The following is a 13,780-nucleotide window of genomic DNA, read 5'->3' as shown; positions in this document are numbered from 1 at the left end:
TAGGCCGATATGTATTCTTCTCCATATTTTTGGTAAAAAAAATCGCAATAAGCTTATATTGATTGGTTTGCTCAAACGTTATAGTGTCTACAAAATAGGGGATATGGGGGTTTTATGACATTTTTATTATTTTTTTATTAGTAGTAGCGGCAATCTGATTTTTATCGTGACTGCGACATTATGGCGGACACATCAGACACTTTTGACACTATTTTGAGGCTATTGTCATTTATACAGCGATCAGTGCTATAAAAATGCACTGATTACTGTGTAAATGGCACTGGCAGGGAATGGGTTAAACACTAGGGGGCGATGAAGGGATTAAGTGTGACCTAGGGAGTGATTCTAACTGCTGGGGGGGGGGGGGGGGGTGGGCTTCAGCTCACATGACAGCGATCACTGCTCCCGTTGACAGGGAGCAGTGATCTGTTAGGTCACAAGGCAGAAAGGGGAAGTGCCTTGTTTACATAGGCACTTTCCCATTCTGCGGCTCCATGACATGCTCGGTGGGCCCACGCCCCCGATAGCCCTGCCAATTAAAGGAGATGTACAGGTCCGCCCATTTGCCCACTGTTGCCATTGTGCGTGTATGTATATATGTGGTTAAGTCGCCATTTAAAAGGAGCAGCTGTCCTGAGAGGGAGGTGTCACTCATTTTGGCAAACAGGACTAAGGTGATTGAGTGCAATTGCATAAAGATGTGGTCAATCCTGGCATGGGTATTGTGTGGTGCAGGAAAATGTATTTATTTCAGGTACTTTTATAGCGCCATCAATTTACACAGCACTTTTCATATGTGTACAATCTTTTGTATGTGGGTTGAGTTCCCTCCAAACCTGGGTGATTTTTAGACTTTGGATGGGCGTTTGGCTCTAGGTTTCCCAGTCACCGTTTTGTCTAGGGAGAGGTCAAATGCTATATTCAAATCTCCTCCCACAAAAACTGTGCCCTGACAGTATTGTGTGTGTTAGGGAGTCAAAAAAATTTGCCTGCCCTTTGTTAGGTGTATCGTAGGAGACAGTGTAGGTCTCTCCATCAATGGTGCCTGTCACTAGCACATAGAGCCCTGCTGCGTCTTTCAGAACCTTGGTTGGCGAGAAATTTTGATGTTTTGAGAAGCAGATTGCTACCCCTTTTGTTTTGTTTTCCGCATTGGTGAGAAAGAATTGGGGGGTACCGTTGGTGTGGTCTGGTAGGAAATGGGGAAGTGGGTTTTTTGTAAGAGTAGTATGTCTGATTTCATAGAGTGGTACAGTTGGAACACCTTTTGACCGGTGAGTTTAGTCCTTGTGTATTATGTGACATTATGCGCAAGGTCGAGTTGGCAGGGGTCATACTAGACATGGATCAGAGTGTGGTGATCTCGGGATCGTACTGTACATTACTCCATGTAGATGGATCAGTCGGCAGCCATGGGTGCAGGTGATGGGTGGTGCTAGCTGGGCTGGGGAGCTAACGACGTGATCCTCCAGGACTCCTACAGGAAAAGATGGGCAGCTAGAGAAAAAGATTGGAAATAGAAAGCGGGAGGTAAAGAGAAAACGTGAGTGAGACATATTGAATTATCCTTTTATAGCGCATTCTGAATTTCCCGTACTCTTGATTACATATGAGCTGAGCAGAGACCGTGTGAGTGGTCCCCCAGCTGGCCCAGGTCCTCCCGCCAGGGGCACCTCTGGAACCTTGGTACCCCCCGTGAGGGTCCCGGCCTGCTGTACGGCCACCGCCCCGTACCCCGCCAAAATTTGGTAATAGGATCAACAGGCTTGGCGAACTATAAAATAACTGTATAGTGTGATAGAATAGTACATTTCTGGGTTCTCCACCCTGAGGGCGGAAGCTAGGTAGCATTATAACTTCAGGGACACTTAAGCTTCGTAACCGGATAGTTTTTGAAGACAGGGGGGCCCCAGACCCGCGGTCCTGGATCATTGCTGTAACTGAAGTGCAACAAAACAGAAAAAAAAGAGAAAAATAAAAGAGCCCTAGATAACAGAGGGGGACCATTAGGTGTGACCCTTCTTCCTTTCCACCCCTCAGATTGTTCCCAAAATGCTGACCCCTCCATAATGGAAGATGGGTGTATTTCAGTATGGATGGGATCAGCAACAATACGGGGAATGAAATGGGGTGTTCAGATCACGTTGATTGAAGCTGCATCCAAGCATTGAAGCTGTCTTCAGGGTGGGAGAGAGTCCTTGGATCTTTTGGAGTGGTGCCTTTGCCACGCCGATTTGAGATAACTTGCAGGGGGCAGGCGTTTCGCTGAGGGTGTTTGCCGGCTGTTGAGGGTTGCGGGTCTTGTGATGTTAAATCCAGGTGTATAGAATACGCTCACCTTCGGCAAACAATGAGAAGCCATAACTTTTGTTGTGAAATTAGTTCAGGTGGAGTGGAAACGACCATCTGTAGGTAATTTCGTTTTGTGTCAAGACTTCAAGACTTGGTTTCAGGGCTCTCCGTTTCTGTCAACCCTGGAACATCAGGCTTTCTGCTGCACGCGACCTTTTCATTACCTCTTCTTTCACTGTGTAAAAATGTGGTTTTACAATGATGTCCCTTGGGAGGCCGTCTGAACGTGGAGGCTGTAGGGCTCTGTGTGCCCTGTCTAATTCCAGGCGCTGGTCTGGGATGTCATGGATTAAGTCCTTGATTTCCAGCTGAACTTCTTTTACCGTTTCAGGGAGACCGCGTACCCTAAAATTGTAACACCTGGACCTGTTTTCCTAGTCATCGATTTTTGTTAATGCAATCTCTAATTGGTCCTGTACATCCTGAATTCTGGCAGAGTTTGGGTTAATTCTGACTATTGATCTGCCTTTCTTTCAATGTGTTCCATCCGCATGCCCAATTGTTATAAATGCGCATGGATTGATGAGGTTATTTCAGCAGCATTTTGTGCAAGTCCCCAGCATTTTGGAGAATGCTGACATCATGGAAGAGAAGTCAGTAGGTGAAGGTGGAAGGCCCTGTAGTGTCTCCTCACAATCCTCTAATGGTGCCATAGGATCAAACATTGGGATCAGGAGAAAGCCGTCAAGTGTCAGGGATTCAGTGAATGTGGGTGAGGGTGTCATCCTGTGGGCTGTACTCACTGTGTCTCTTTGCAGTTAACTGCGATTCCTAGGGAGTCTTGCTCCACAATGGGGTCTTCCTCCTCTGTCCCTCTGCCCTGTGTGCTCGCTTCCGCCACCTTGGAATGGCTGTGGTGCTCAGGGGCCACGGCCAGCGAGCGGGATAGGTCCCGTCTGGCCGTGCCCACTGACATCAGGGTGATCCCGTTGTGTGCTCCTCGCTGTTGCTCATGGAGCGGGCCTGGAACGAGCTCTCGGTCGGCTGGAGCGAGTGTCTTTAGATCAGGGTGGTACAGAGCTCTTGATGATCGTGGCCATCTTGGCAGCCTCCACGCATGTGCCCCCAGTAGTCTCATTCTTTCACCTCAGTGAAGACATAATCCTGCCAACCTTATTCCCTGCTCCAAAGCACCCAAAGAAAATTGTTCTTCGTTGCCTACACATAGTTTGCACCCCAAAGTCTACCTCAAAGAAAAAGCTTCACTATGGAAGACAGATTCCCTATTTGTGTTATCCTCATGACCTCACAAAGGACATCCTGCTTCCAAGTTCACCAACGTCTGATGGATAAGACAACTGATCGCTAGAGCTTACACTCTCAAGGACAAATATCTTCCTATGCTTTAATGCACCCACTCAACTAGGTCTGTAGGAGTTTCCTGAGCATAACAGCACCAGACCTCTGTAGCTGAGGTTTGTAAGGTTTCCACTTTTGTCCTCTCTTCATACCATTACAAAGTTTTACCAGGTCAGGTATACCATACCATTACAAAGTTTTACCAGGTCAGGTATACATCCAGTCTTCGGATGCAGATTTTGGCTGCCAGGGTCTTGCAACGTCACTCTCAAGTTGGGCCTGTTGACCCTTGTTGCTGGGCCTTTTGGCACAGTTCTGTTTGTAAAGTTGTTGCCTACCCTGCTCATTTAGTGCTTGGAGACATACCAGGGTCTATGAATGCTCAGCCTGTGTCCTATACTGTATGTTTATGATTAATGTACACATGTGCCTTATTTTTTTTTTCTCAATTTAAGTTTTAGTGCAGTGGTATCTCTTATTACTGAATCAATTTTTCTTTCTTGTTCATTAAGGAACATGGGGTTAGAAGTAATTTAGAGAGAATTGGTTTATACTGCTGCCTTCAGGAGAAATGAAAGGGCCACATAGAAATGTTAATAAAACAATAAAGAAAAACGAAAACCAAATTATCATTCAACTTCATCTCAAGGTTCCAGCACCATCAGTGTACTCCCCAAAGAATTCAGGAGAATTGACCAGCCTCTTTTGGAGAAAAGTTTTATCATTTTCTTCTAGACTTTTTTTTATCTTTTCAGCAGGATATTTTTACTTCCTAAATTCTTGGTTTCACCAGGTGTATGTTTAGGCCTCAACTGATGCAGGTTTTGGGCCTAAGGTCCTACAAGCAGCTATTTGATCTGCTGGCTACCCCTAGTTTTTACAGTATTGTTATGTGGGTTTGTTTTTTCTTTTTTTTTTTGCTGTGCTGGACTGCTTTTTGTCATCCCAGTTGTCTCTGATTTATGTCTAACCCTGCTTCCCTTTTAATGAACGATAAAGAAAACAGGATCTTTGCATTTACCCTAAAATTAATTTCTTGGAGATCATGAACCGGTTCCCGACTGGCTCACGTCTTTTTACGGGGGCAGAATGGCACCTCTGCACGAAACCCTGTACAGGCTTCACTTTAAGAGCTGTCAGAGGGTGTGTGCACCCAATGCACGTGGCTGGCGGTCGTGATTGCCGCCAGCCACGCGCGATCACGTGCACGAGAGCCAGCACAGGGTTTTGTGTGTGTGTGTGTGTGTGTGTGTGTGTAAAGACACAAATGCCTTTTCTGTCAGGGGAGAAGAGACATGTCATTTGTTCCTACTAAGTAGGAACATCAATATAACTCCTCCCCTAGTCAGTTCTATCCCCATACAGTTAGAACACACTGAGGCTAACACACACTTAACCCCTTAATCGCCCCCTAGTGTTAGCCCCTTTTTCCAGTGACATTTACACAGTAATCAGTGCATATTTATGGTCCCAAAAATGTGCCAAAAGTGTGCGATCTGTCTGTCGCAGTACTGCTAAAAAATCGCAGATCACCGCCATTACTAGTAAAAAAAAAATAATAAAAATGCCAAAATGTTTCCCATAGTTTTATAGATGCTAAAACTTTTGCACAAACCAATCAATATACGCTTATTGTGATTATTTTTTTTTTTTTTTCAAAAATATGTAGAATACATATTGGCCTAAACTGATGAAGAAATTTTTTTGTTTTTTGGGTTTTTTTTATTTTTATTTTTTTACATTTGGAGGTATTTATTATAGCAAAAAAATTTTTTTTTTTTTTTTTTCAAAATGTATGCTTTTCTTTTCTTTTCTTCTTCTTTTTTTTTTTGTTTATAGCACAAAAAATATAAACCACAGAGGTGATACAATACCACCAAAAGAAAGCTTTTTTTGGGGAAAATTTTATGGGGAAAAAAGGATGCAAATTTCATTTGGGTAAAGCGTCGCATGACCATGCAATTGTTAATTAAAGCGACGCAGTGCCAAATTGTAAAGTGCTCTGGTCAGGAAGGGGATAAAATCTTCCTAGGCTGAAAAGGTTAAGGGACACGAGTCCCACCCCTTTGTGCATACTGCTCATACATCTTTTCTACAAAACTGAATATGGATGTGGGAGCGGGTTTATCTGGTTAGCCAATAGCTTTTTTGTTGGTCAGTGTTTAATTTTGCCTGAAGACAGCAGACCCTATTACCAGATTTTACAGTACAAAATAATTGAGGCGTATTCTTATAATTTTTATGGAAGCATTGTGAATTGCAGTCGTATTAGATTTGATTGAGATCTGTGAGCTGTGCTTGGCACATAATGTGCTGCTTTATAAAAATCAAAGTGTTTTTCCTCTAGATGCCCTTGGAAATCGTTTAGAGTCAGAAGGAGAGGGAAATCTATCTACCCAAGCCTGCTTGTGTTATATATCTTCGGGGAATGTGGATAGGTTGGCAGAGTGCTGGGTTAGAACTCATGAAACCTCAACACCACTTGCCTTGCAGGTAACACAGAAGTCTGCCCATAAATTGCATGAGAGTTGTGTATTGTTTTTTAAATAGATCTCTAGAAAAGAGGTATAGCTGTTACAGGCTTAGCTACCAGCTGATGCTTTCATATAACAATCCAGGGATTTTATGCTTTCATTTTATTGAATACCTAGTGTGTGCTGATGACCATATTCTTTTTATAGGAACTGGTGGAGAAAACAATGGTATTGCGAAAGTCGATTGAATTACTTCGAGGGGCAGGACAGTCTCCACAATGCCCTGTGCTTGCAGAGAAGGTAGCACAATATGCCAGTTTGCTGGCATCTCAGGGGAACCCAACTGCTGCCATGAGCTACTTACCTGAGGACTCTGAGGAGGTATAATAATTATGTTGATAAGATTTTGAGACCAAAACTAAAATATTTATTTCATCAGGTTAAAATGTTCATTATTTTATCTTCTTGATATGAAGTTTGTATTAGTAGATCAGAAATGATTGGATTAATAGCATTGTTGAATACATTTTTAAACTTCTAAATATGGTAGGGTTTGTTTGCATATGGTGGAATTAATGTTAATCTGGCAAATAGATGGTGATTTAGCCTTGAAAGTATATTCTCATTTAATGTAATATACAGTTGCAAAAAAAAGTATGTGAACCCTCTTGGAATGTTATGGATTTCTGCACAAATTGGTCATAAAATGTGATCTGATCTTCATCTAAGTCACAACAATAGACAATCACAGTCTGCTTAAACGAATAACGCACACATAATTAACTGTTACCATGTTTTTATTGAATACACCATGTAAACATTCACAGTGCAGGTGGAAAAAGTATGTGAATCCCTAGAGTAATGAGATCTCCAAGAGCTAATTGGAGTGCGGTGTCAGCCAACTGGAGTCCAATCAATGAGATGAGATTTGAGGTGTTGGTTACAGCTGCCCTGCCCTATAAAAAACACACACCAGTTATGGGTTTGCTTTTCACAAGAAGCATTGCCTAATGTGAATGATGCCTCGCACAAAAGAGCTCTCAGAATAATTGTTGCATAAAGCTGGAAAGAGTTATAAAAATATCACCGAAAGCCTTGCTGTTTATCAGTCCATGGTAAGACAAATTGTCAATAAATGGAGAAAGTTCAGCACTGCTGCTACTCTCCCTAGGAGTGGGCGTCCTGTAAAGATGACTGCAAGAGCACAACGCAGACTGCTCAATGAGGTGAAGAAGAATCCTAGAGTGTCAGCTGAAGACTTACAAAAGTTTCTGGCATATGCAAACATTCCTGTTAGTGAATCTAAGATACCTAAAACACTAAACAAGAATGGATTTCATGGGAGGATACCACAGAGGAAGCCACTGCTGTCCAAAAAAAAAAAATTGCTGCACATTTACAGTTTGCACAAGATCACCTGGATGTTCCACAGCAGCACTGGCAAAATATTCTGTTGACAGATGAAACCAAAGTTTAGTTGTTTAGAAGAAACACACAACACTATGTGTGGAGAAAAAGAGGCACAGCACACCAACATCAAAATCTCATCCCAACTGTGAAGTATGGTGCAGATACCTGTCTAAGACAGGTATTTGCACCCACTTCTGGGCATAGACTCCCACGGGAGTCTATGCCTCTTCCTGTCCCGCTGCGCTGTCGGCTGGGACACACGGGTCCCAGAGACAGCGCGGAGCATTCTCATTGCGCTGCGCGACTCTCACATGCGCAGTAGGGAACCGGGAAGTGAAGCCGCAACGCTTCACTTACTGATTCCCTGACCGAAAATGGTGGCGGCAGCAGCTGAGAGCTGAGCGATTGATTGGCCTCGGCTGCCAACATCGCTGGACTCCAGGAAAGGTAAGTGTCCATTTATTAAAAGTCAGCAGCTGTAGTATTTGTAGCTGCTGGCTTTTAATATTTTTTTTCAGGTGGACTCCCTCTTTAAGGCCATCTGTCCACCAGCTGAAGCTCAGCAGAAGATGGGTGTTGCAACAGGACAACAACCCAAAGCATAGAAGTAAATCAACAACATAATGGCTTAAACAGAAGAAAATACACCTTCTGGAGTGGCCCAGTCAGAGTCCTGACCTCAACCCGATTGAGATGCTGTGGCATGACCTCAAGAAAGCGATTCACATCAGACATCCCAAGAATATTGCTGAACTGAAATAGTTCTGTAAAGAGATATGGTCAAGAATCACTCCTGACCATTGTGCACGTCTGATCTGCAACTACAGGAAACGTTTGGTTGAAGTTACTGCTGCCAAAGGAGTTTCAACCAGTTATTAAATCCAAGGGTTCACATACTACTTCAACTTGCACTGTGAATGTTTACATGGTGTGTTCAATAAAAACATGGTAACATTTAATTCTTTGTGTGTTATTAGTTTAAGCAGACTGTGATTGTCTATTGTTGTGACTTAGATGAAGATCAGATCACATTTTATGACCAATTTGTGCAGAAATCCGTATCCTTCCAAAAGGGTTCACATACTTTTTTTTTTTTTTTTTTGCAACTGTAATCGCAAGTTACCATCCTACGATTGTAACATTTCTTATTCTGTATTGAAGAAATCAGTACATGAGCTGCGGAATCGTTTGCTGAATGCTCAGGGACAGGCTGTGAATGGTCAGCCCTATGCCTCTAAGGCACCCAGTAACCATCCTTCACCTGTAGCCAAACCAAGCAAAGTATCAGAAGTCCCTGCATACAAAGATGGAAGTAAACAGGTGAGTGACCATTTCTGTCCATTTAATGCCACAAATGTAGACTGCTGTACATCCGTGCTTTCTTGCACTAGTATGCTTCCAACTCTGGGTGGCAGTACTGTTCCAGTTCCCTGTATACTATGTCTGCTTTCTTTCATATCTAGTGTTCCGTTGTATTCTTTTCCAATACAGTTTGTTTGACATTAGTAGTTATACTGCAATTCTTTATGTAATTCATCTAACTTGAGTGCAGTAGATGTTTAATAATATATTATTATTTTTTTTTTTTTTTTTTTACTTTTAAACAGGTAATGTTTATTGAACATTATTGCAGAGATTACAATCACAGTGGCATACACCGAACATTCAAAAGGTGTTGCATCATAACCATAACAATAGATAAAAAAAACATTTCTCCAATACAGTAGCCAGTATATATCACTGCCAAGGAAAGTCCAAACATTGACATATTATTTACTGTAATATTACATCAAATTCCCTCATCACACGTGGCAGCCTCCTGCAGCCATTTATCCCATATTCTATGATATTTTGCTGGGCAACCTCTATTTTTATATAAGAATTTTTTGTATGGGAGCGTAAAATTTACTTCCCGTTTCCAGTCCTCAACCTGGGGTGGAAGGGGCCTCATCCACTGTCTAGCTATCACTTTTCGAACAGAAAACAAAGTTTCCTGCAGGAAAGTGCCAGTAATTTTATCTAATACGTCAGGAAATATCCCTAGTAGACATGGTTTGGGGTCGAGAGCCAAGGGCGAGCCCATAACATCATGTAGAAATGACACTACTTGGTTCCAAAGCTCCTGTAGTTTGGGGCAAGACCATATGAGATGGAAGAACGTCCCAGTCTCTAGAGTACACATCGGGCACAGCACAGATTGATTCGTATTATATTTGGCGGTCCTGAGGGGGGTGAAGTATGCTCTATGCACTATATAAATCTGAGAAAGCCTGTCTTGGAGCCTAGGGGACACCAACTTGCACGTCTCCAGAGCCTCCTCCCACTCCTCATCCGTCAGTTCACCCACATCGCCCTCCCAGCGGGACTTCAGAGCATACGCTAGTCTCGCCGAGACGGGGGCCATAAGCATACCATAAAAACATGAGATAAGCTTTTTGGGATCAGTATCCTTCACTATGGCAACAATAGGATTGGGAGCAGGCCGAGGCAATGCCTGTGGAAACTGTGCTCCAAGTGCATGTTGAACCTGTAGGTATTGATATAGCATAGTGTTTGGAATACCAAATTCCTCCTGCAGCGCCTGAAACGTTTTAATAGTACCATGGTGGATCAGGTGATGCAGGTAGTATATTCCCCTCGATACCCATAACTTAACGCCCTGGATCTTTTGAAGTTCCGGCATTTGTTTGTTATGCCAAAGTGGGGTATAGTCATTTGGTGATGTAACATTCAGTTTAGTGGATGCCAGATCCCAAATCCTTCTGTAATGAAAAAGCATGGAGTGTTTACCTGGCTCCCCAACAGGGCTCCCCGCCCCCGTCGAGATAGCAGCTATCGGGTCATCTGCAATTTGTGCCCAAGTAGGGCAGAGAAGGGTAAGAAAACGTTGTTTATCAGTCTTGTCCACATGAAAAAGCTGAGACAGTTGTGAGGCAACATAATAATGGTTTAGATCTGGAAGAGCCATGCCCCCCATATCAGTTGGGCTTTTCAAAGCCTGCCAAGCAAGCTTGTGTCTATTATTCCCCCATACAAAGGGCCTAAGGAGACTTTCAAGGGATTTAAAATATTTCAGTGGCAAATATACCGGGGTATGCCACAACACATACAGTAGTTTAGGTAATAGGACCATTTTAATCAGATTAACGCGCCCCCAAACCCCAAGGGGAAGGCGAGACCAGGCCTGAATCTTGGTACGCACCAGGGAGAATAATGGTTCTACATTCAGCGCAATATAGTCTGCTGGATTCCTAGAGACATATACCCCTAGATATTTAATAGTGCCAACCCGCTGTAGAGGCAGACTGGCCTGAGATTCTGACTGTGGAAAAATGTCAATAGGTAAAATTTGGGACTTTTCCCAGTTTATACGGAGACCGGAAAAGCTACCAAACCACTCTATCATGTGTAGGGCCTTTGCGAGGGAAGGGCCCGAGTCCGCCAGGTATAGCAATGTGTCATCAGCATATTGACTGATTTTTTCGGTTAGTCGACCCATCGTCAGTCCCCTAATCGCGGGGTCCGCACGAATCGATACCGCTAAAGGTTCAGCAGCCAAGGCATATAGTAGCGGGGACAGTGGGCACCCCTGTCTGGTACCCCTACTAAGGCCAAACGCCCGGGAAGACCACCCATTCGCCACCACCTTAGCCGTTGGGTGATGATACAGCAGCCTCACCCACCGGATAAAATTCGGGCCAAAGCCGTATCCCGCTAGACACTTCCACAAGTACTCCCATTCCACTGAGTCAAATGCCTTAGCCGTGTCAAGTGTCACTACCACGCTCACCCACCGCCTCATGTGTTGCCTGTAGATTCATAAATAGCCTGCGTAGATTGAACGACGTATTCCGCCCTGGCATAAAGCCCGCCTGGTCAGCCTGAATCAGGCTAAGGATCACTCCGTTCAACCTAGTAGCGAGTATTTTAGCTAAAATCTTAATATCTACCTGCAATAGGGAGATTGGGCGGTATGATTCCGGGAAACCCGGATCATTTCCAGGTTTGGGAATCAAAACTATCGTTGCCTCTCTCATGGACGGAGGCAATGTCAGTGTATCAAAAAGATTCCCGTAGAGGGCGAGAAGCCTAGGCGCCAGCACATCTTGGTATCGGGAATAAAATTCAATGGGAAGACCATCTGACCCCGGTGACTTGGATTTTGCAAATTCCGCAATAGCACCCACTATTTCATCAGTGGTCAGGGGAGCCTCCAGAGCCTGCACCTGTTCCTCCGTAACTTGGGGGAGGGAAACCTGCGCCAGAAAGCTGTCCATCGGAGCGGTGTCGTCTGAGACTGTAGTGGTGTATAAGTCCGCAAAAAAGTCTTGAAATCTAGCTGTCACCTCGGAAGGGTCCGTGATCATTGTATCACCCTGACCTCGCAAAGAAATAACAACCGGGGGCCTGTCTTCCCTGTGCACCAAATATGCTAGCAACTTACCAGCGCTCTCCCCAGATTCAAAATATTTTTGTTTGGTAAAAAAAAGTTTCTGTCGGGCCTTGTCTTGGTGCAGCTGGGAAACCACTCTCGACTGTAGTCTAAGTGCGTCAGCATTTGCCGTAGACGGGTCATCTATGTAGGTGCGTTCCCTGGAGCTCAAATCTGCCTCAGCCTCAATAATAACAGTAGCCGAGTCAGCTTTGAGCCTATTAATGTGGGCAGTCAGCACCGATCGAGCGTGTAATTTAAATGTATCCCACACTACTGGAACTGGGGCCGTGTGGTCATTATCCTCAAAATTTTTTATCCACTCCGCCTCAATAGTGTCATCTTCGGGTAATAATGTCAGCCAGAACGGATTTAGCCGCCCCGTCCGTGGAGGCCTACCCAGGGGTACGTCAAGCACTACAGAGTAGGGGCTGTGGTCCGAAAGTAGTCTGGGGCAGAACAATACTTCTCTGAGTCTGGGAGTGAGTTGCTTAGATATTAGTATAAAATCAATACGGGAGAGAGAACCATGTGTGGGTGAGAAGCATGAATACTCCTTCTTTTGAGGGAATTTGTATCTCCAAGTGTCCACAAGATGAACAGTGGTTATAAGCCTGGACAACCTAGTGGTCCCAGCTTGCCCCATCATCAACTCGGGGGGCTTAAGCCTATCCAGGGAAGGGTTAAGCGTAGTGTTGAAATCCCCCAGCCAAATAACAGGAACCGCCGGATGTCTGGACATAAAAGACAGTCCCTCTACAACTAGCGTCATGGTAAATGGAGGGGGGATATAAAAGGCCATAATAAGGTAGGGTTCCCCATACAATTTAGCATGTAGAAAAACAAACCTGCCCTGTGGGTCAGTAAGAAGTTCACAAAGTTCAAACTGGACAGACTTAGCTACTAGTACCGAAACCCCCCTCGAATGAGACGTGTAGGTGGAATGAAATGCCCACCCAATCCAAGGGCGTTTAAGGGCCATCTGCAGTCCACCCTCCACATGCGTCTCAACTAGCACCATCACTTCCGCCCTTTGCTTTTTGAGGAACGTGAAGGCTGCCGCGCGCTTAATTTTATCGCGCAGGCCCCTCACGTTCCAGGTAAGAAACCGTATAGATGCCATAAAGATTCATAGAAAGTAATAAGTGCAGTCGGCCTACCCCCTAACAGTCCTCCTATAAACGCACCCCAATACAATCGTGCTTGATCAAGCCCGAACAGGGGCTGCATAGGCAGTAGTGGTAAAAAACATTCAGTAAAAGCAACACTTAGTTCAGATACATACTTTGGTATATTTATAGTAATCTTCTGCATAGAAACCCTAACCAAACCACCCCCCTCCCCCCACCCTACCCTGCACCAACCCCAACTTGTGCGGGCATATTCCCTGAAAAACCAAACATGTCTGGCTGGGAAAACCAGTTTCATTAAATCAATAAAAAGGTTTAGAACAATAAGTCTGAAAGAGGGTCGCGGCCACTGGTACCAGAGGGCAAGGCAAAGCAGAGCCCCCTGTATAACAGCACACAGTGGTGACCCGGGTAAATAAGCAAAAGTGTCAGTTGCTGTCCAGTCCCGGTGATCAGCTCCCTCATAACAAGAAGAAGTCCCAGCAGACAATGGAGCAGTGTTCCGCTGCACCGTGCAATTAGACCGTAGGCCCAACATGTCTCCCCTTGCTCCGGGAGAAAAAAGAAGAAAGAAAAAAAAAAAAAAAGGAAAAAACAAAATTATTAAAACAAAACACACAGGTATGTATTGCAGAAAAGGTCCCCCAACAGGGACACTAAGAAAAAAGGGAAAAAGTTGATCC

General features: G+C 44.3%; 1 protein-coding gene across 6 annotated transcripts in view; it reads left to right on the top strand.

Annotated features, from left to right (window-relative positions):
• Positions 1-13,780, top strand: part of SEC31B (SEC31 homolog B, COPII component) — a 360,793-nt gene that overhangs the window by 191,489 nt on the left and 155,524 nt on the right. For all 6 annotated transcript variants that reach the window (XM_077454443.1, XM_077454445.1, XM_077454444.1 and 3 more), the window contains 3 exons: positions 5,999-6,144; positions 6,333-6,506; positions 8,697-8,855. In XM_077454443.1, the coding sequence (XP_077310569.1) occupies positions 5,999-6,144; positions 6,333-6,506; positions 8,697-8,855 (479 nt within the window). The remainder of the gene's footprint in view (positions 1-5,998; positions 6,145-6,332; positions 6,507-8,696; positions 8,856-13,780) is intronic.

The sequence above is a fragment of the Lithobates pipiens genome, unplaced genomic scaffold (genome assembly GCF_037356315.1).
Source record: "Lithobates pipiens isolate NorthernLeopardFrog02 unplaced genomic scaffold, aLitPip1_a1.2 Scaffold_25, whole genome shotgun sequence".
NCBI classification, from domain to species: domain Eukaryota; kingdom Metazoa; phylum Chordata; class Amphibia; order Anura; family Ranidae; genus Lithobates; species Lithobates pipiens.
This window is presented reverse-complemented; position numbering and strand designations above follow the sequence as displayed.